Below are 20,334 nucleotides of genomic sequence, written 5' to 3'. Positions count from 1 at the left end.
GTCGAGCGCAGCCATGGCCATTGCAGAGAGTGGAGTGCCGTGCTGGTTTAATGGACCGACAAGCAACACGCAATGCGGCTTTAAACATATATAATAACCACGGGCATATTGGTATCAGAGATTATATTTAGTTAGACTAAAGGGACAGGTGTATATGTAAGCAAATGTATTATTGTTTAAAAATAGAATTAACAAAGGCATCGTGCTCCAAAATGAAGAAACTTATGCAATTTTTTTTTAAAGCACCAGTGCAAACCTCCCGCACTCTGTTGACTTTATAACACCAGTAACCCGATCTTGTTCCAATTCCAAGAAACCTTTTGTGTTCCTGAAATATGGAAGGTGAAACCATGTGTAGAACATACATAGCCAATGGGAAATTTTAATGAACAGTAATTAATAATAAATCACAGCCGATCCTTAGCCTTTCAAATAATAAATAATCGACGAATACATTGATTTTCTTTCCACATAATCACATCTTTTGTAAAGAACACGTATTTCTCCACTTCTACTTGTTATGAAGTGCAGAGAATAGAGTGAGCGATGACTTATTCCACTTATGACAAATACCATCTTCTCCAATTCAACAGTTATGTGTTTTAACCACTCAGTCTACTTTTTTTTATCTGCAATGCCATGGATATCTGCAATCTTGATTGAAGAGATCGGCGACTTCTTAACTTTGGCAAAGGAGTTTTTGTAAACTAAATGGCAAACCCCCAGCTGTTCTCATCGCGCTGCGAAAAAACTGCTTATTATGAAAAAGTGAATCACACAGCCATCGACACACAAGAATCCCGTTTGCACTTCCTGGTGCACTAAATTCCACTCAAGACTCAAGTGAGTGCAGAGTAGTGAGTAGTGAGTGCAGAGTAGTGAGTAGTGAGTGCAGAGTAGTGAGTAGTGAGTGCAGAGTAGTGAGTAGTGAGTGCAGAGTAGTGAGTGCAGAGTAGTGAGTGCAGAGTAGTGAGTGCAGAGTAGTGAGTGCAGAGTAGTGAGTGCAGAGTAGTGAGTGCAGAGTAGTGAGTGCAGAGTAGTGAGTGCAGAGTAGTGAGTGCAGAGTAGTGAGTGCAGAGTAGTGAGTGCAGAGTAGTGAGTGCAGAGTAGTGAGTGCAGAGTAGTGAGTGCAGAGTAGTGAGTGCAGAGTAGTGAGTGCAGAGTAGTGAGTGCAGAGTAGTGAGTGCAGAGTAGTGAGTGCAGAGTAGTGAGTGCAGAGTAGTGAGTGCAGAGTAGTGAGTGCAGAGTAGTGAGTGCAGAGTAGTGAGTGCAGAGTAGTGAGTGCAGAGTAGTGAGTGCAGAGTAGTGAGTGCAGAGTAGTGAGTGCAGAGTAGTGAGTGCAGAGTAGTGAGTGCAGAGTAGTGAGTGCAGAGTAGTGAGTGCAGAGTAGTGAGTGCAGAGTAGTGAGTGCAGAGTAGTGAGTAGTGAGTGCAGAGTAGTGAGTGCAGAGTAGTGAGTAGTGAGTGCAGAGTAGTGAGTAGTGAGTGCAGAGTAGTGAGTAGTGAGTGCAGAGTAGTGAGTAGTGAGTGCAGAGTAGTGAGTAGTGAGTGCAGAGTAGTGAGTAGTGAGTGCAGAGTAGTGAGTAGTGAGTGCAGAGTAGTGAGTAGTGAGTGCAGAGTAGTGAGTAGTGAGTGCAGAGTAGTGAGTGCAGAGTAGTGAGTGCAGAGTAGTGAGTGCAGAGTAGTGAGTGCAGAGTGTAGAGTAGTGAGTAGTGAGTAGTGAGTAGTGAGTAGTGAGTAGTGAGTAGTGAGTAGTGAGTAGTGAGTGCAGAGTAGTGAGTGCAGAGTAGTGAGTGCAGAGTAGTGAGTGCAGAGTAGTGAGTGCAGAGTAGTGAGTGCAGAGTAGTGAGTGCAGAGTAGTGAGTGCAGAGTAGTGAGTGCAGAGTAGTGAGTGCAGAGTAGTGAGTGCAGAGTAGTGAGTGCAGAGTAGTGAGTGCAGAGTAGTGAGTGCAGAGTAGTGAGTGCAGAGTAGTGAGTGCAGAGTAGTGAGTGCAGAGTAGTGAGTGCAGAGTAGTGAGTGCAGAGTAGTGAGTGCAGAGTAGTGAGTGCAGAGTAGTGAGTGCAGAGTAGTGAGTAGTGAGTGCAGAGTAGTGAGTAGTGAGTGCAGAGTAGTGAGTAGTGAGTGCAGAGTAGTGAGTAGTGAGTGCAGAGTAGTGAGTAGTGAGTGCAGAGTAGTGGGTAGTGAGTGCAGAGTAGTGAGTGCAGAGTAGTGAGTGCAGAGTAGTGAGTGCAGAGTAGTGAGTGCAGAGTAGTGAGTGCAGAGTAGTGAGTGCAGAGTAGTGAGTGCAGAGTGTAGAGTAGTGAGTAGTGAGTAGTGAGTAGTGAGTAGTGAGTAGTGAGTGCAGAGTAGTGAGTGCAGAGTAGTGAGTGCAGAGTAGTGAGTGCAGAGTAGTGAGTGCAGAGTAGTGAGTGCAGAGTAGTGAGTGCAGAGTAGTGAGTGCAGAGTAGTGAGTGCAGAGTAGTGAGTGCAGAGTAGTGAGTGCAGAGTAGTGAGTGCAGAGTAGTGAGTGCAGAGTAGTGAGTGCAGAGTAGTGAGTGCAGAGTAGTGAGTGCAGAGTAGTGAGTGCAGAGTAGTGAGTGCAGAGTAGTGAGTGCAGAGTAGTGAGTGCAGAGTAGTGAGTGCAGAGTAGTGAGTGCAGAGTAGTGAGTGCAGAGTAGTGAGTAGTGAGTGCTGAGTAGTGAGTAGTGAGTGCAGAGTAGTGAGTAGTGAGTGCAGAGTAGTGAGTAGTGAGTGCAGAGTAGTGAGTAGTGAGTGCAGAGTAGTGAGTGCAGAGTAGTGAGTGCAGAGTAGTGAGTGCAGAGTAGTGAGTGCAGAGTAGTGAGTGCAGAGTAGTGAGTGCAGAGTAGTGAGTGCAGAGTAGTGAGTGCAGAGTAGTGAGTGCAGAGTAGTGAGTGCAGAGTAGTGAGTAGTGAGTGCAGAGTAGTGAGTAGTGAGTGCAGAGTAGTGAGTAGTGAGTGCAGAGTAGTGAGTGCAGAGTAGTGAGTGCAGAGTAGTGAGTGCAGAGTAGTGAGTGCAGAGTAGTGAGTGCAGAGTAGTGAGTGCAGAGTAGTGAGTGCAGAGTAGTGAGTGCAGAGTAGTGAGTGCAGAGTAGTGAGTGCAGAGTAGTGAGTGCAGAGTAGTGAGTGCAGAGTAGTGAGTAGTGAGTGCAGAGTAGTGAGTAGTGAGTGCAGAGTAGTGAGTAGTGAGTGCAGAGTAGTGAGTAGTGAGTGCAGAGTAGTGAGTGCAGAGTAGTGAGTAGTGAGTGCAGAGTAGTGAGTAGTGAGTGCAGAGTAGTGAGTAGTGAGTGCAGAGTAGTGAGTGCAGAGTAGTGAGTAGTGAGTGCAGAGTAGTGAGTGCAGAGTAGTGAGTGCAGAGTAGTGAGTGCAGAGTAGTGAGTAGTGAGTGCAGAGTAGTGAGTGCAGAGTAGTGAGTAGTGAGTGCAGAGTAGTGAGTAGTGAGTGCAGAGTAGTGAGTAGTGAGTGCAGAGTAGTGAGTAGTGAGTGCAGAGTAGTGAGTAGTGAGTGCAGAGTAGTGAGTGCAGAGTAGTGAGTAGTGAGTGCAGAGTAGTGAGTAGTGAGTGCAGAGTAGTGAGTGCAGAGTAGTGAGTAGTGAGTGCAGAGTAGTGAGTAGTGAGTGCAGAGTAGTGAGTGCAGAGTAGTGAGTAGTGAGTGCAGAGTAGTGAGTGCAGAGTAGTGAGTAGTGAGTGCAGAGTAGTGAGTAGTGAGTGCAGAGTAGTGAGTGCAGAGTAGTGAGTAGTGAGTGCAGAGTAGTGAGTAGTGAGTGCAGAGTAGTGAGTGCAGAGTAGTGAGTAGTGAGTGCAGAGTAGTGAGTAGTGAGTGCAGAGTAGTGAGTAGTGAGTGCAGAGTAGTGAGTGCAGAGTAGTGAGTGCAGAGTAGTGAGTAGTGAGTGCAGAGTAGTGAGTGCAGAGTAGTGAGTGCAGAGTAGTGAGTGCAGAGTAGTGAGTAGTGAGTGCAGAGTAGTGAGTAGTGAGTGCAGAGTAGTGAGTAGTGAGTGCAGAGTAGTGAGTAGTGAGTGCAGAGTAGTGAGTAGTGAGTGCAGAGTAGTGAGTAGTGAGTGCAGAGTAGTGAGTAGTGAGTGCAGAGTAGTGAGTAGTGAGTGCAGAGTAGTGAGTAGTGAGTGCAGAGTAGTGAGTGCAGAGTAGTGAGTAGTGAGTGCAGAGTAGTGAGTGCAGAGTAGTGAGTGCAGAGTAGTGAGTGCAGAGTAGTGAGTAGTGAGTGCAGAGTAGTGAGTAGTGAGTGCAGAGTAGTGAGTAGTGAGTGCAGAGTAGTGAGTAGTGAGTGCAGAGTAGTGAGTAGTGAGTGCAGAGTAGTGAGTAGTGAGTGCAGAGTAGTGAGTAGTGAGTGCAGAGTAGTGAGTAGTGAGTGCAGAGTAGTGAGTAGTGAGTGCAGAGTAGTGAGTAGTGAGTGCAGAGTAGTGAGTGCAGAGTAGTGAGTGCAGAGTAGTGAGTGCAGTGTAGTGAGTGCAGTGTAGTGAGTGCAGAGTAGTGAGTGCAGAGTAGTGAGTGCAGAGTAGTGAGTGCAGAGTAGTGAGTGCAGAGTAGTGAGTGCAGAGTAGTGAGTGCAGAGTAGTGAGTGCAGAGTAGTGAGTGCAGAGTAGTGAGTGCAGAGTAGTGAGTGCAGAGTAGTGAGTAGTGAGTGCAGAGTAGTGAGTGCAGAGTAGTGAGTAGTGAGTGCAGAGTAGTGAGTAGTGAGTGCAGAGTAGTGAGTAGTGAGTGCAGAGTAGTGAGTAGTGAGTGCAGAGTAGTGAGTGCAGAGTAGTGAGTGCAGAGTAGTGAGTGCAGAGTAGTGAGTGCAGAGTAGTGAGTGCAGTGTAGTGAGTGCAGTGTAGTGAGTGCACAGTAGTGAGTAGTGAGTGCAGAGTAGTGAGTAGTGAGTGCAGAGTAGTGAGTAGTGAGTGCAGAGTAGTGAGTAGTGAGTGCAGTGTAGTGAGTGCAGAGTAGTGAGTAGTGAGTGCAGAGTAGTGAGTAGTGAGTGCAGAGTAGTGAGTGCAGAGTAGTGAGTGCAGAGTAGTGAGTGCAGAGTAGTGAGTGCAGAGTAGTGAGTGCAGAGTAGTGAGTGCAGAGTAGTGAGTGCAGTGTAGTGAGTGCAGTGTAGTGAGTGCACAGTAGTGAGTAGTGAGTGCAGAGTAGTGAGTAGTGAGTGCAGAGTAGTGAGTAGTGAGTGCAGAGTAGTGAGTAGTGAGTGCAGTGTAGTGAGTGCAGAGTAGTGAGTAGTGAGTGCAGTGTAGTGAGTAGTGAGTGCAGTGTAGTGAGTAGTGAGTGCAGTGTAGTGAGTGCAGTGTAGTGAGTGCAGAGTAGTGAGTAGTGAGTGCAGAGTAGTGAGTAGTGAGTGCAGAGTAGTGAGTGCAGAGTAGTGAGTAGTGAGTGCAGAGTAGTGAGTAGTGAGTGCAGAGTAGTGAGTAGTGAGTGCAGAGTAGTGAGTAGTGAGTGCAGAGTAGTGAGTAGTGAGTGCAGAGTAGTGAGTAGTGAGTGCAGAGTAGTGAGTAGTGAGTGCACAGTGAGTAGTGAGTGCAGAGTAGTGAGTAGTGAGTGCAGAGTAGTGAGTAGTGAGTGCAGAGTAGTGAGTAGTGAGTGCAGAGTAGTGAGTAGTGAGTGCAGAGTAGTGAGTAGTGAGTGCAGAGTAGTGAGTAGTGAGTGCAGAGTAGTGAGTGCAGAGTAGTGAGTGCAGAGTAGTGAGTAGTGAGTGCAGAGTAGTGAGTGCAGAGTAGTGAGTGCAGAGTAGTGAGTAGTGAGTGCAGTGTAGTGAGTAGTGAGTGCAGTGTAGTGAGTAGTGAGTGCAGAGTAGTGAGTAGTGAGTGCACAATAGTGAGTAGTGAGTGCAGAGTAGTGAGTAGTGAGTGCACAGTAGTGAGTGCAGAGTAGTGAGTGCAGAGCAGTGAGTGCAGAGCAGTGAGTGCAGAGCAGTGAGTGCAGAGCAGTGAGTGCAGAGCAGTGTGTGCTGTTGAGTGCAGAGTGCTGTGTATTGGCAATGTAAATGACAATGCCATTTATTTATGATTTAAAGAAAAAAAAAGAAATGTCATGAGCAATCCCAATAGCTCTACCTTTAATGATGCCGAGACCATTGCATTGCAAATGCTTGTACTTGGGATGACAGCATTGATCACAAAATACCTAAGATGGATCAGATTTTGCCCATGTACATTCTAGAAATGCTGTGCTACTGGGTAGCTTTGATTGGCATTCACTATTGCCCTTAGGTGCTGTAGGATGCGCAGGTGGACGGGTAGTTTCGTGCTGCCAACGTAGGTGAGTTCACAGCTACATTTCAATACGTATACCGCTAGCTCTGAGCGGCACGTATAATGTGCCCTCAAAGTAATGGGCCTATTGTCAAATGGGGTAAGATAGGTGGTCATGTTTACCCCAAACTTGCATGCCCTACATGAGCTGCAACGTAAAAACTCCTTACGTGGAGACAGCCAATTGTCCTCTTTGAGTGTTTCTGGGCTGCTAGATACCAGGTCGTTGCGCATCGCATAAGCCCGTCTGTATGTGATAGTGGGAGTTTTGGGCATAACTTCCTTTAGTACGTGGTCTGTAAGGATAATGGGCCATTGCTGCTTAACCAGTTTGGTGATTTGGCGGCTATATCCCGTAATGAGGCGTATGGTGTTATTATCATTGCTCACTTCTGGTGTTAATGGATTTCTCCTAGTGGGGTCTAACAGATCTTGACGGTTTATGCGGTTCGCTTTCGCCATACTCGCAGCTAATCTTTTCTCATTGTAACCCCTGGCTATTCATCTCTTTTTGCAGTCTTGTTGATGTTTGTCTCTGAGCTCAGGGGTACTGCAAGACCTGTGGATCCTTAGAAATTCCCCATACGGGATAGCTGCGATGGTGTGTTGAGGGTGGAAACTCCTAGCGTGCAGAATAGCGTTGCCTGCAGTCAACTTCCTGAACAGGCTAGTAGTTATTCTATTCTCCACTATGTTAATCTGTACATCTAGGAAAGTTGCCTCATGGTCACTAATGCTGGCTGTGAATTTTAGATTCAATTGATTATTATTGATATCATTCACAAAATCCCTTGCTTGTTGCATTGTGCCTCGCCAAATAATAAAGACATCATCGATGTATCTTCAATAGTTCATGATATGGTTAGCCCAGCTGGTTGCATGCTGCACCCTGAGGACATGTTCTTCCCACCACCCCACGTGGAGCCCCGCGTAGGTCGGAGAAAAACATGCCCCCATGGCCACCCCTCTCAATTGTTTAAAAACAGTGTTGTTAAATAAAAAAACATTGTTATTCAAACATTTGTCGATCATTGCAATAAGCATTTTGTTGTGCTGATATAGTTCAATGGGGCGTTGGTCTAGGTAATACTTGACTGCTCTAATGCCATCAGCATGTGCGATACTCGTATACAGCGTGGCTATGTCCATTGTCATGAGCAAAAGGTTGTCAGACCAGGTACATTGATTTAAAAGATGCAGAAACTCCGTAGTGTCTTTAATGTAGGCTGGTAATGAGACAACAAATTCTTGTAAGCAAAAGTCTATGTACTTGGAAGTATTCTCAAACGCTATTTGTTGCTGACACAATAGGCCGGCCTGGCACTGGAGTCTGTTGCTTGTGCACCTTCGGAATAAAATATATATTTGGCAGCACTGGATAATCTTTATGCAGAAATTTTAGCTCGTCCTTGGAAATCAATCCATCGCGTTTCCATTGATATAGGTCTTTTGCATATGATTCCTGTATATGTTTGGCAGCTTTCAGATCTATTATGGCATAACAGAGTTCATCATTGAGGTGACGGTAAGCTTTGTCAATGTATTCTTGCTTCCCCCAAAGCACAATATTACCTCCCTTGTCCGATTGATTTATGACGATCTTATGGTCATTTTTTAACTTCCACATCAAGTTGTTGTACGGCCTCAGTTTTGCATTGGGTGGTTTGTGCTGCTTCATTGTTTTTATTTGAAAATGTTTAAGTTCCTCTGTTATCCGGTCAGCATGAATGTCTATGGCATCCCTAGGCATACTGGGATTAAACGTAGATGGAGATTTAAAGGGACTATTACATGTGCGATTGATCTCGATATCTTCGGTGTCAGCAATAGATTGTGTGCTGATGGTGTTCTCATCTTCCGTGTGCAGTTGGTACATTGATCGCATCAGACATACATCTTTACTTGAAGTACACTTTTTTTTTTAAGGTCGGCTGATTCCAGTGTCTCTCTTTGCAGCTATACCCGTTTTGATGGCATAGTATTTTCTCAATTTTATTTTGCGAATGAACTTAAAGATGTCTATTCTGGCATTGCAATAGTTAAAATTACTTTCTGGACAGTATGATAAGCCCAGTGAAAGTAACTGCTCTTCTGCTCGGTCTAATTGTGTGTTGGTTAAGTTGATTATAGTGTTTTCTCTTATTGTTTCTTGTTCTGCCAGAACTTCTTCTTTTGTTGTCTTCATTTTGGCTTGGGTGCACTTGCGGCGTTGTCGTCGTCGTCTTGCGTTCCTCCTTTGGTTTGTGCGGAATTTTGGAACCGTGGGCGCAATGTTTGTTTTCTCTGAGATATATATATATATATATATATATATATATATATATATATATATATATATATATATATATATACAATACAGCGGGAGGTGGGCAAGCAACACGAGGGAGATGCAGGCGCACATGGCCTTGGCTGCAGTGCAGAAAGGACCTTCAATGCCACAAAAAAAAAAAAAAAAAAAATTGGAGGGAACATTGGTCACCAAACATTCATGTTGTGACTGGTTAAAATCAAGTGCCCGTTTCCGGCTCCCAAAACATTTTCTTTCGTAAAGGCAAAAGCGACTGCAGAATGTTACCAGTAAGCATGTATCATGTGAAGGATCCGCTGGCATATTCCATTTAACACAGTCAAATGACTAAGACCTAGCAAACTGGTCTACTACCTCTCGGCCTACCCCAGTACTCACTCTCCCCCAGTACTCACTCTCCCCAATGGGTGCTGTCCTTCCTCACCCAAAGGCCACCACAATGGCTGGTTGTGTGTATAACAGCAGGGCCTATACAGACTTCTAATGCCGATTTATAAAGCAATGAATGGTGTAGCCCTCATTACCTCACTGACTTCTTGTCGCTCTACACTTCAAGTGTGAATTTAAGATCAGCAAAACAAAACCTCGTAGTCCTTCTGAAACAACTTTGCGCCACGTCTAGGTTCTGAGCCTTAAACCCTTAGTGGCCTTTCCATGAGCACTCATTATAACTCACATTTCAAGCGAGCCCTTCAGTATACTCCAGAAGTTTAAAATAGTCTTATAAGGCCCACTTCTACATCTGGAATGCCAAAAGTGATTTATACACCACTCAACATGCAAACATTGTGACTATAGACAAGATGCTACTCTTGATATCAAATATTTGGATTGAAATGGAGCTGTGTATTTTGTGCGTATGTGTAAAATCTTAAAGTTCACAAACACTGAATTACTCCACATAAGTGCAGGAACTATGATTATCTAAAGGCATGCTATGTACATTTTTAGCTTAACTAATCTAATATTTTAAAAGGGTTATTTGAAGCTATTGTGTTTACAATTATCTTATCACCCTCGTTTTTAGGTCTAGCTTGACAGCATGGATGTGTGCCAGTTCTTAAAGTAATCTCCCTAAGAGTTTTGAAAGCAGTATAGAGGGAGGCTTTGACTTCTCTTCTCCTTGTTGATTTATTTATTTATTCAGAGTTTTATATAGCGCGAACAAGATCTTTACAGATATCAGAGCGCTTTACAGAAACAAGGGTGAGGATAGCAGGAGGGTGACGCAACATAATATTGGGTGCAGTATAAGGTTCAATATCAAGATCAGATAGCAGACATGTGCTGATAAAATATCAATAACCAATCAGGTAAACGATAATATAAGACGATACTGAGTCTTTGATCCAACTACAATAGGAATCAGGAGAGCTTAGGCTAAAGGGATGGCTTATGACCATATCTAAAAGTTACAAAGAACAAGGGGTAGGGACATCGAGTTTCAGCAAGATCTTCTTTACACTCATGTCAGGTGCCTCTTGCAAACAGATAGACCGTCCTGTGCTTCAAAGCGCAAGCAGTAAGGCAAATGTACTCTCTGGCTGTGCCTGGTGGTAGAGCAGCAATCACACAGTGCTTTCACTCCTGGCTTTACCTTTTTTCTTGGTCCTGGTTGACAGGCCTCCTAGGTGTCTAGTCAAACGATGAACAACATTTTGGCTGAGAGGGCCAGTACTTTACTCATTTGGTTGCCATGGTAGCATGCATTTAGCCGACTAGGGATTCTGCAGATTCTAAAAGTTAAAGTTCTCCATCATTCCAGGAGAGCATGCTCCTGTTGTCCATATTTTGTGGGATTTCTTCCTTGCCGTTAATATGGGACTCGTTTATATGGTAATGTGTATTCTGGTGTCTGGAAGCTCCCCTTTTATAGGGAGATAGCCAAAGCAAAGTAGATGTTGGATTTAACAGGGGACACCATACAATAATTTGCCGGTTAGTTCACCCACATAGCAAGTACACCTCAGTTTCATGGAGAGAGACAGGTGTTTTGGATTTGCAAGCTCACCTTGAGCATAAAAAACTCACGCCAGCAGGCAGCAAACACCAAAGGCACAGTTAAAAGACCTGTGCCTTTAGAAAGCTCAGAAGCCACTCGCATACGAGTTACTCTGTAAGAAACACAGATAACGTGTAAAGGCATGACTTTCATCCAAACAATTCTCGTGATGGAGAACTGGAATTACAAGTAAGTAACCTACCCTTGTATGAACAATGTTATTCACTTGATGATGCGTAGTTTCTCCCCTAATTTATTTTTTTTTGTTTGCAGATCCCATTGTAAACCTGACTCAAGTGAAAAATGACCACTATGAGAAGGGAACTGATGAGGTTGTAGTCCATGTCTATGTCAAGGAGATTTGCAAGCTGACTTCCAAGGTGCATTTCCGGGAGCAGGACTTCACATTATTGTTTCAAACAAGGTAAGAAACGAGTAAAAAAGTAATATCTCCTGTATTTTACGTGTTTGTTCTCCATTAGACTGTTCTTCCACATTTGAGATGGTAGGAGTTTAAATACTTTGTGATGGCTGCTTTACCATCACTGTATTCTGTTTGTCTAGTGCTGCTTTAAGCTGTATTAAAATGTGAAGAGAATCACTCTACATTCTTTCCTTAGCCGTTTTACCATATTACCTATGTGCAATGCCGGAGTATGGAAGAAGCTGTCGTTTGCATTCATGGAAGTTGAACTTAACTGAGGTGACTTCAGTTATATTGCTTAAGCACATATAACACTTTTTAGCAGGGACCGACATGCACCGTCAAACATGTGAGTCCCTGGGAGTGTTTTGTTCTCATCTCTTGTTGTATGATGGCCTTAAGACAAATTGAATTTGTATAGGTTCACTCACAATCGGAAGAGAAACCAATGTCACAAAGTAAGGAATATTGGCTATTGGGGGTAGGTTGGGGGGGATAGGCGAGAACTAAAGCCACCTTTAGATTTTGAATGACTGGTTAACTTGGTGGGATGCTCTTTTTTATGAAAAGCTAGTTTATGTCCAGTAAATGGGGAAATGGGGCAAGAAGGAGTTCCTTTGGTGTAGAATCATCCATCTCCACCTAGCTTCAATCTTGACGGTGTAGGTTTTCTTTGATCTGGCAAATGGATGTTTCCATGTTTGGGGAACTCTATGTAGCAAAGTATTTTTAGTGTCTTCTTCTGGTGGCAAGCACCAGAGAAGTTTTCTATTTAAACCTGTAGCATTGCATCCTTGTGATAACAGTTGTACCAATCTTGGAGAGATGCAATGTAGCAGAACTCAGTTTTGGAGAATCTTCTAATGCCAAATAGGTGGAATAAATAAACAGTATTTACCAAATTGAAGAAGTCTAATTTATTAATATTTCAAAGTTAGAATATCTAGTCCCAGTAAATGACAGAATAGCTATTACATATAATAAGTAAAATTGTAAGTAAATGGGTCCTCAACTCTTAGTGTAGATGTGGTTAGTTGTCTTCTGGCAATAGCACGATTAGGCCATTTATGTGGCTGAACTTTAGCCCGCTTTATAGACTGCATTGATTAATAGTCTCAATGAAAACTGTCTGTCTGCACGCATAGGAGAATATCTCTACGGAACATCTCTCTTGGTTTCTGAAAGGAATTTATAAAGATACCTAGTAATTGTAATTGCATTTATAGGACGCTTACTACCTCTGACGTGGTGTCAAAGTGCTTTTCGGCAAGTAGCATGCTACTCTGGAACCCAAAGAGGATTAGTGGTGAATTAGTATAGGGAAATATGAAATTAATATTACAACGCTTCCGACTCCGATCCAGCCCCACCTCCAGCCCAGGGTACCCTAAGACTTTTTTTGAAGTTGCAGAATCAGCCTTTGTTGTTTCAGCCTCCAGTTATGCATTTTCTTTTAAAAGGGATGCACCATCTGTTTCCCCCCTCTTTGCATTTCAGTGGGACCTTAACTTGGTCCTTACATTCCTGATGCGCTTCAAAGCTTCTTTTTCCAGCTTTTCACTGTTAAGACAGTGTTCCTCATCGCCATTATATCTGCACAGCAGCTGAGTGAATTTCAAGCTTTCTGTGTCAATCGGCCTTACACCACTGTTTATTCTGGATACGCTGGTTCTACGGATGCAAGCATCCTTTTTGACAAAAGTTGTGATGCCATTGCACGTCAGAAATACTATCCCCTGCTGCTGTTCTATGCTCATCACATACGACCACAATAGTGACCATACCTTGCAGGCTTATAGTAGTGACCTCTGAGATATATGTCACAAATAAAACTAAACTAGACTATATATATTTTCCTTTATGATGATGTGTTTGTCATTATTCTGAATAGAATTTTTTTTCAATCAACAATATGATAGAACTTCTACCCACCCCACGCTAAGTTGGGGTTACCAACAGCAATGTTGGGAAAAGGGTTGTCAATTTAACATGCATCCAGGTGACTAATGAAGTAACCGCCACAGCAACAAGTGCCCACTGGCATGAAGGACATACTAACAGCTATAAATCTCCCAAACATTCATGAATTCTCATTCACGGAGCAGCTTTAAATGTAAACATGTTTTTGATTTTTGTTTTTTGTTTTTATTCAAACATCAACATATCGCGGTCTCAAACTACACATTTTTCTATCAAATGTACCCTTTTCATTTCAAGTGAAAACACCCCAAGAACATCTTGTCTTTTTCACACAGTATATGACTGATAGAGTGGAGCTTTTAAAATCACAAACCTGTGTGTGACTTTTATACATATAGAGAGGAGACGGGTAGTTGTATTTCAAGTCCCGCAGGTTGTCACACTGGCAGTCAGGAGATGTATAATGCTGCCTTATTCAATGTGGCTAGACCGTCTGAATTACATACTGTGCTGGGCTGCAACTTCAGGGATTTACTTCCAGGGTACTGGTGAGCTACCACTAGCTCCCGGGCTACCTGTTTGAGATCCTAGCTCTGTGTAGCTGCAGATTCCTTACAGACCCTCCCATCTTCCCTGTTAGAACCCGGGGTCTCTGGTTGGCAGAGGTAAGTACCTTAGACCAAGTAGGGACCCTTGCTTCCAGTCAGGGCGACGGAATAACCCTCTGAGATAACCCCTGCTCACCCTCTAGGTAGCATGGCACGAGCAGTCTAGGCTAAACAGAGGCAATGTGGATAACATTTGCACTGAACACAACAATAATCCCCAATCCACCACAAACTGAGACCACACAGGTAAGTATATATAAAATATAACTTAATCTAGTTTCAGCAAGGTAAATCAAGCAGTTGCACGATAAACACTTCATTAGAAAAATGTTGCACTTAATTCTTAATGGCTGCGCTTAGTAGGAAGTTCTTATAAAAAGCAAATAGTCTCTAGTCTCTTTAATCAGGGGTCTAAAAATATTGCCCCTGATTTCTATTCAATCCGCTCTCCCAAGAGCAGGGTAAACAATGCCAGCGTCAAAGAAAGATAGGCCCCTACAACGAGCCCCTGGTGTCAGGGACTCTAAGCGCTTCCTGCGCGTCTCACCCGGATGCTGGGGGAAGGGGGGCTCCTTTCCTGGTGTTCGGGGCTGCTACGTGCGCCGGATGGTCTCAGGCGCCTCGCGCCCCGTAGAGCACACTCGCTCCTTGCCCCGGCCGGTCCCCTCGTGCTCTCCCGCCCGCTCTCGACAATCCAACGAGCGGCAGGGGATGCAGCACACCTCGGGGGACGACCGGCCCGGGGTGGGGAACACACGCGGACTCACTCCCTCGGCGAGGACAGGTCAGGCCGCTGCTCCGGCGGTCGGCTCCTCGCTGGGGGGTCACCCGATCACGGCTTCTAAGGCGGCTTGAAGGCTGCTCCACGCTGCGGACCAATCAGGTCGCGGCCCTTCAGACGAGCCCCTGCAGTACCCGGGAGTCAGCCAATGGCAGAGCGGCTCCCGGGACTCGGCTCTGACGATGCTGGGCCGTCAACCAATCACGGCCCACCACCACTGATGACCCTGCTCCGCACGGGCCAATCCCGTCGCGGCGTTAGTGAGGGGGCTCGGCTCCCTCCACCAATGGGAGCACGGCGGCTTCGTTCTTCGCCGCGGCAACTCCCAGACCTCGAAGCAGGTTACGGGGGGTTTGCTGGCCCCGGGCCGCGGTGGTGATTTGGCGGCAAAGGGGTTTTCGGGGCCGCTGATCACGGTCAGCCGGATTCTCCACCTGTGGATCAACAGGGGGGGAGCGTAGGACGCCGAAAACCGCTCCGGGTCCCTCCTCACCCCCTGAATCTGTGCCGAAGAGCACAGCGATTAATCCTCACGGCTGGCAAGTAATAATCACACGTTGGAGCGGACCACAGCACGATCTCTCAGCAGTCCTTGGCAAAGTTTTAGGAACCTTTAACCCTGGGTTCCCAGCAGGAGGCCAGCTCTTCTCAGGCCCTTGGAGATTCAGTATTGTAGACACAGCACACAGCAAAGTCTTGGCAGTTGCAGGCAGGCAGGGTCACAGCACACAGCAAAGTCCCTTTCTCCTCCTCAGCTTCCAGGTAGACCGTAGAACAGGTCAGCCCTTGGAGCACACAGCAAGGCAATCTTCCTTTGGTTCTCTAGCCGTCCTCTTTCCAGCCGAGGTTCCTTCTTGGTTGCAGAGTTTCAGAATCTAATCTTCTGTAGTCAGGGGTCCTTTCCTTATACCCCTCAATGTCTTTGAAGTCCTTTTGAAGTCTTTGTGCATGGAGACCCTGGGTCCAGTCTAAACCAGTTCTGGGGGTTGCGGAGCACTGAGGTGTCTCCGGTTTTCTTCTCCCTGTCAGCTTCAGGGCCAGAGGTGTCAGTTGACCATCAGGAGGGAGCTAGCATGGGGGAGGTGGCCGGCACAGCCCAGTACTTATCAGGCATTCCTTCCTCCCACCTCCCAGGCAGGCAGATGTGCCCTTTCATCCCCGGGCTGGCTCCGACCCTCTCCTCCGGGGCTCTGCAGCCCCCCTGTCACACCCAAGCATTCCACAAACCCAGGCACACAGAAAGGTTCAGACAAGAGAACAGCCACTTTCTAAAAGTGCTATTCTCCAACACAGGATTTAAAAACACCCTTCACTAAAAGATGTGTCATTAAATTCTGAGTTCAGGGATATCTTTCATTTATGTCCCATCTTGTTCCTATGGGAAGATAGGCTGGCATCACATGGGCCCAGCCTCCTCCATGTTACTCTATGGAGCAAGATAGCCTTACAGCAGTGAGCACATAAAATGGCTGCAGCCCACTACCAGAGCATGTGACCTGCACTAGTACATGCTCTACCTTAGCTATACACTGCACCCTGCCCAGGGGGGTACCTTGAGCTTTCCATAGGGGTGGCTGATGTGCACAGACAGGGAAGGGTTAGGCCCAGCCAGTGGAGACACTGGCCAGGGGGACAGGGCAGTCCACTGACTGCACACAGGCCCTGCGCTGGCAGGCCTGAGTCACTATTTTAAAGCTACTCATGTGGGTGGCGCAATCTGCGCTGCAGGCCCACTAGTAGCATCTGTCATCACCAGCCCTGGCGCACACAGTGCACTTTCCTAGGGACTTCGTGGTGATACAAATATGCCAATCAGGTATATTCAATCAATATCACAATTCACAGAGGGAGCACTTACACTCTGGCACTGATCAGCAGTGGCAGAGTGTCCAAAGCATCTAAATCAGCAAAAACGAAATCCAGCACAGCATCAAAACACATGAGTCCGAGGCAAAAAGATGGGGGAAGAACCACGCCAAAAGGTGTCAGGTCTAACACGTGTCCCCTCCAGCTGAAAGTGGGGAGAACTACCCAACCTCTTGGGAGTCCTCATCACTAAGGCGGAAGAATCTGGACAGACCGTCAGCATTGGCGTGTTCTGTACCAGGGCGGTGCTCCACCGTAAAGTCCATCCCCTGTAGGGAAATGGACCACCTCAACAATTTTGGATTCTCACCCCTCATCTGCATTAACCATCTGAGGGGCCTGTGGTCGGTCTGAACACGGAAGTGAGTCCCAAACAGGTAGGGCCTCAGCTTCTTCAGAGCCCAGACCACGGCGAAAGCTTCTCTTTCAATGGCACTCCATTTCTGTTCTCTGGGGATTAGCCTCCGGCTAATGAAAGCCACTGGTTGATCTCCTCCCTCCTCATTGATCTGTGAGAGCACTGCTCCCACGCCTTGCTCTGAAGCGTCAGTTTGCACAATGAACTCACTGGAAAAGTCAGGTGCCTTAAGCACCGGTGCTGTGCACATGGCAGTTTTGAGGGTGTCAAAAGCAGTTTGACAGGCCTCCGTCCAATTCACTTTTCTGGGCTGATTTCTAGATGTCAGCTTTGTCAAAGGGGCCACGATGGTGCCATAGCCTTTGACAAACCGTCTGTAATACCCTGTGAGACCTAAAAAGGCTCTCACCTCACTCTGGGTCTTGGGGGGGGTTCCCAAGCCAGAATGGTATCAATTTTTGCCTGTAGGGGTGCCACCTTGCCGCTCCCCACCTGGTGTCCCAAGTACACCACCGATCCCTGCCCTATCTGGCATTTACTGGCCTTGATAGTGAGGCCTGCCTTCTGCAGAGCCTTCAACACTTCAGTGAGGTGTTGCAGGTGTTCCTCCCAAGTGGAGCTGAACACAGCAATGTCATCCAGGTAGGCTGCGCTGAATTGCTCCAGCCCCGCCAGTACCTGGTTGACCAATCTCTGAAATGTGGCGGGGCATTTTTCAACCCGAAGGGCATGACACGGAACTGGAAGTGCCCCTCTGGTGTTAAAAATGCTGACCTCTCCTTTGCCCCGTCAGTTAAGGCAATCTGCCAGTACCCTGAAGTCAAATCAAAAGTACTCAGGTACTGGGCAGCTCCCAACCGATCCACCAGTTCATCCGCTCTGGGGATGGGGTGCGCGTCAGTCTTGGTGACCGCATTGAGCCCACGGTAGTCCACGCAGAACCGAAGTTCTGGGGTGCCACCGGGGGTAGCAGCTTTCTTAGGCACTAAGACCACTGGGCTAGCCCTGGGGCTGCTGGAGGGCTCAATAACCCCTAGCGTCAACATCTTGGAAACCTCTTCCTTGATGCTGGCTCTGACCTTGTCAGCCACTCTGTAAAACTTCTGTTTCACAGGCAGACTGTCTCCAGTGTCCACGTCGTGGACGCACCACTTGGTGACACCTGGGGTCAGGGAGAACAGGGGGGCGAACTGACCCAAGACTTGGCGACAGTCCTCCTGCTGCTCTGGAGTCAGGGTGGGGGAGAGGACCACACCATCCACTGACCCATCTTGCTCCTTGACTGCCAGGAGGTCAGGGAGAGGATCACTATCCTCCTCCCCTCCAGCATCTGTAGCCATGAGCATAGTTACTTCAGTCCTCTCAAAGTGGGGTTTGAGGCGGTTCACATGCAGCACTCTCAGGGGCTGCCTGGGAGTCTTCAGGTTAACCAAATAGGTAACCTCGCTCTTGCGCTCCACCACCTCATATGGCCCAGACCACTTGTCACGGAGCGCACAAGGCTCCACTGGCGCCATCACCCACACTTTCTGACCAGGTTGGAACTCAACCAGAGAAGTGTTCTGGTCATACCACCTCTTCATTTCCTCCTGGCTAGCCTCCAGGTTCTCTTGAGCGAGCTTCCTGAAGCGCTTGGTCTGGTTGCGAATGGCCAGCACATAGCTGAACACATCCTGAGGGGTTTTCCCACTGGATTTCTCCCACCCCTCTTTCACCAGAGTCAGAGGCCCTCTGACAGGGTGGCCATACAGCAACTCAAAGGGACTGAACCCTAAGGATTTCTGAGGCACCTCCCTGTAGGCAAACAACAGGCATGGCAACAAGACATCCCATTTCCGCCTCATGGGCTCTTCCAGGCCCATAATCATGCCCTTCAATGTGCGGTTGAATCTCTCAACCAAACCATTTCCTTGAGGGTGGTAAGGAGTGGTGAATTTGTATGTCACCCCACACTCACTCCACAGGGACTTCATATACTTAGAAATGAAGTTTGTCCCGCGGTCTGAGACGACCTCCCTGAGAAATCCCACCCGGGAAAAGATCCCCATCAGGGCACGGCCCACCACCGGGGCGGTGACTGTCCTGAGCGGGATGGCTTCCGGGTACCGAGTGGCATGGTCCACCAAGACCAGGATAAACCTGTTGCCTAGGGCTGTCTTGGGATCCAGGGGCCCCACGATGTCAATGCCCACCCGCTCAAAAGGGGTGCTCACCACGGGAAAGGGTTGGAGGGGTGCCACGCACTTCCCTCCACTCTTGCCACTGGCCTGACAAGTCTGACAAGACTTACAAAAGGCAGCAACGTGCTTCTTCATCTGGGGCCAGTAGAAATGGGTGACAAGACTGTGATAGGTCTTGTCTTGCCCCAGATGTCCTGCGAGAGGCACGTCATGAGCCAGACCCAGTAGGAAGTTCCTGAAGCGCTCCGGGACTACCAGCACACGGGCTGCACCGGGCTCAGCGAACTTAGGCTCACTATAAAGTAAGTCATCCTCCCAGTAGATCAAATGCTCCTTGGACCCCAGGCCTGCGGCCTGGTCGGCAGCCTGCTGCCGCACACCAATGAGAGAAGGGCACTCCTTCTGAGCCTGGCAGTATTCCTCCCTGGAGGGACCACCCTCTTGCTGCCACTGGGACAGCTCAGGCAATTCCCCTAGTTCGGCCACCTGCTCCCCTGTAGGTTCCAGGGCATCCCCTTCCGGGTCTGCTTCCTCCTGGACCGTGGGAACAGTGGAGGCCGGTTTCCCGCGCCCTCTACCCCTTCCTCTCTTGGCAGGTCCCTGGGCCATTGTTCCAGGCTCCAGTTCTGCTAGACCGCCCTCTCTGGCTGTCATTGCACGGGTGGACACACAGATCCACGCAGGCAAACCCAACATCTCCAAGTGAGTCCTGTGCTCCACCTCTTTCCAGGGGGAGCTCTCCAGGTCATTACCTAATAGACAATCTACAGGCAAGGCATCACTTACAACAATCTCCAGAATACCGGAGACTCCTCCCCATTCGAATGGAACTTTCGCCAACTTGCAGTAGCACACTGAACTGTCAGCTGCCACCACAGGCCGGAGTACCTGGGGAACAATTTGCTCTTCAGACACCCACCGACACCTAACAGATGTCACGCTGGCCCCTGTGTCTCTCAGAGCCTCCACCACCTGTCCATTGATGGTCACCTTCTGCCCGTATTTCTTAGTATTTTGGGGCAGCAAGGTTTCCTGGACCATCTCTTGGTCTCCTAGAGAGACAAGGGTCATCAAGGCTAACCCCTCCTCCCCACTAGAAATCAAATCCCCTCCCAAAGCTACACTGGCTAACGCCGGAGCTGGAGCTGGAGCACCAGTGGGTGCTGATTTCTTCTTTGGACAGTTTGGAGCAATGTGCCCCACCTCCCTGCATGAATAGCAAGTAAGGGTCTTTTTGTCCTGCGGGCCCTTATGGGGCCAGGACTTCTTAGGCTTGGGGGGTTGAGACACCTTCTCCTGGGAACTACTTTGGGGCCCTTTAGAACACTCCTTTTGATTACCCGTGTCCCCCCCACTCTTCTGCTGGGGACCCTGTCCACCTTTGGCTGGGGTACTTACCACCCCCTTGTGGACCCTGGTGCTCGTCCACTGGTCCGCCTCTTTAGCAAGCTCACTGGGATCAGTTAACTTGCTATCCAAAAGATGCTGGCGCAGCTCTGGGACACATAAACTACTTAAGTGCTCCCTACTAATCAAGTGACACAACCCCACATAATCAGTAACTTTGCTGCCCTTCATCCAACCTTCCAGTGCACGCGTGTACATACTCACACACTCCACCCAAGTACTTGAATCAAGCTTCTTGAA

The 20,334-nt window shown here is 47.5% G+C and overlaps 1 protein-coding gene across 11 annotated transcripts in view; it reads left to right on the top strand.

Annotated features, from left to right (window-relative positions):
• The window catches only part of USP19 (ubiquitin specific peptidase 19), a 377,062-nt gene that overhangs the window by 89,351 nt on the left and 267,377 nt on the right, over nt 1-20,334 (top strand). For all 11 annotated transcript variants that reach the window (XM_078661825.1, XM_078661824.1, XM_078661823.1 and 8 more), the window contains one exon: nt 10,824-10,974. In XM_078661825.1, coding sequence (XP_078517951.1) covers nt 10,824-10,974 — 151 coding nt within the window. The remainder of the gene's footprint in view (nt 1-10,823; nt 10,975-20,334) is intronic.

Source organism: Lissotriton helveticus, chromosome 9, assembly GCF_964261635.1.
Source record: "Lissotriton helveticus chromosome 9, aLisHel1.1, whole genome shotgun sequence".
NCBI classification, from domain to species: Eukaryota; Metazoa; Chordata; class Amphibia; order Caudata; family Salamandridae; genus Lissotriton; species Lissotriton helveticus.
The sequence above is the reverse complement of the archived record's forward strand: the minus strand, read 5'-3'. Positions and strand labels throughout refer to the sequence as shown.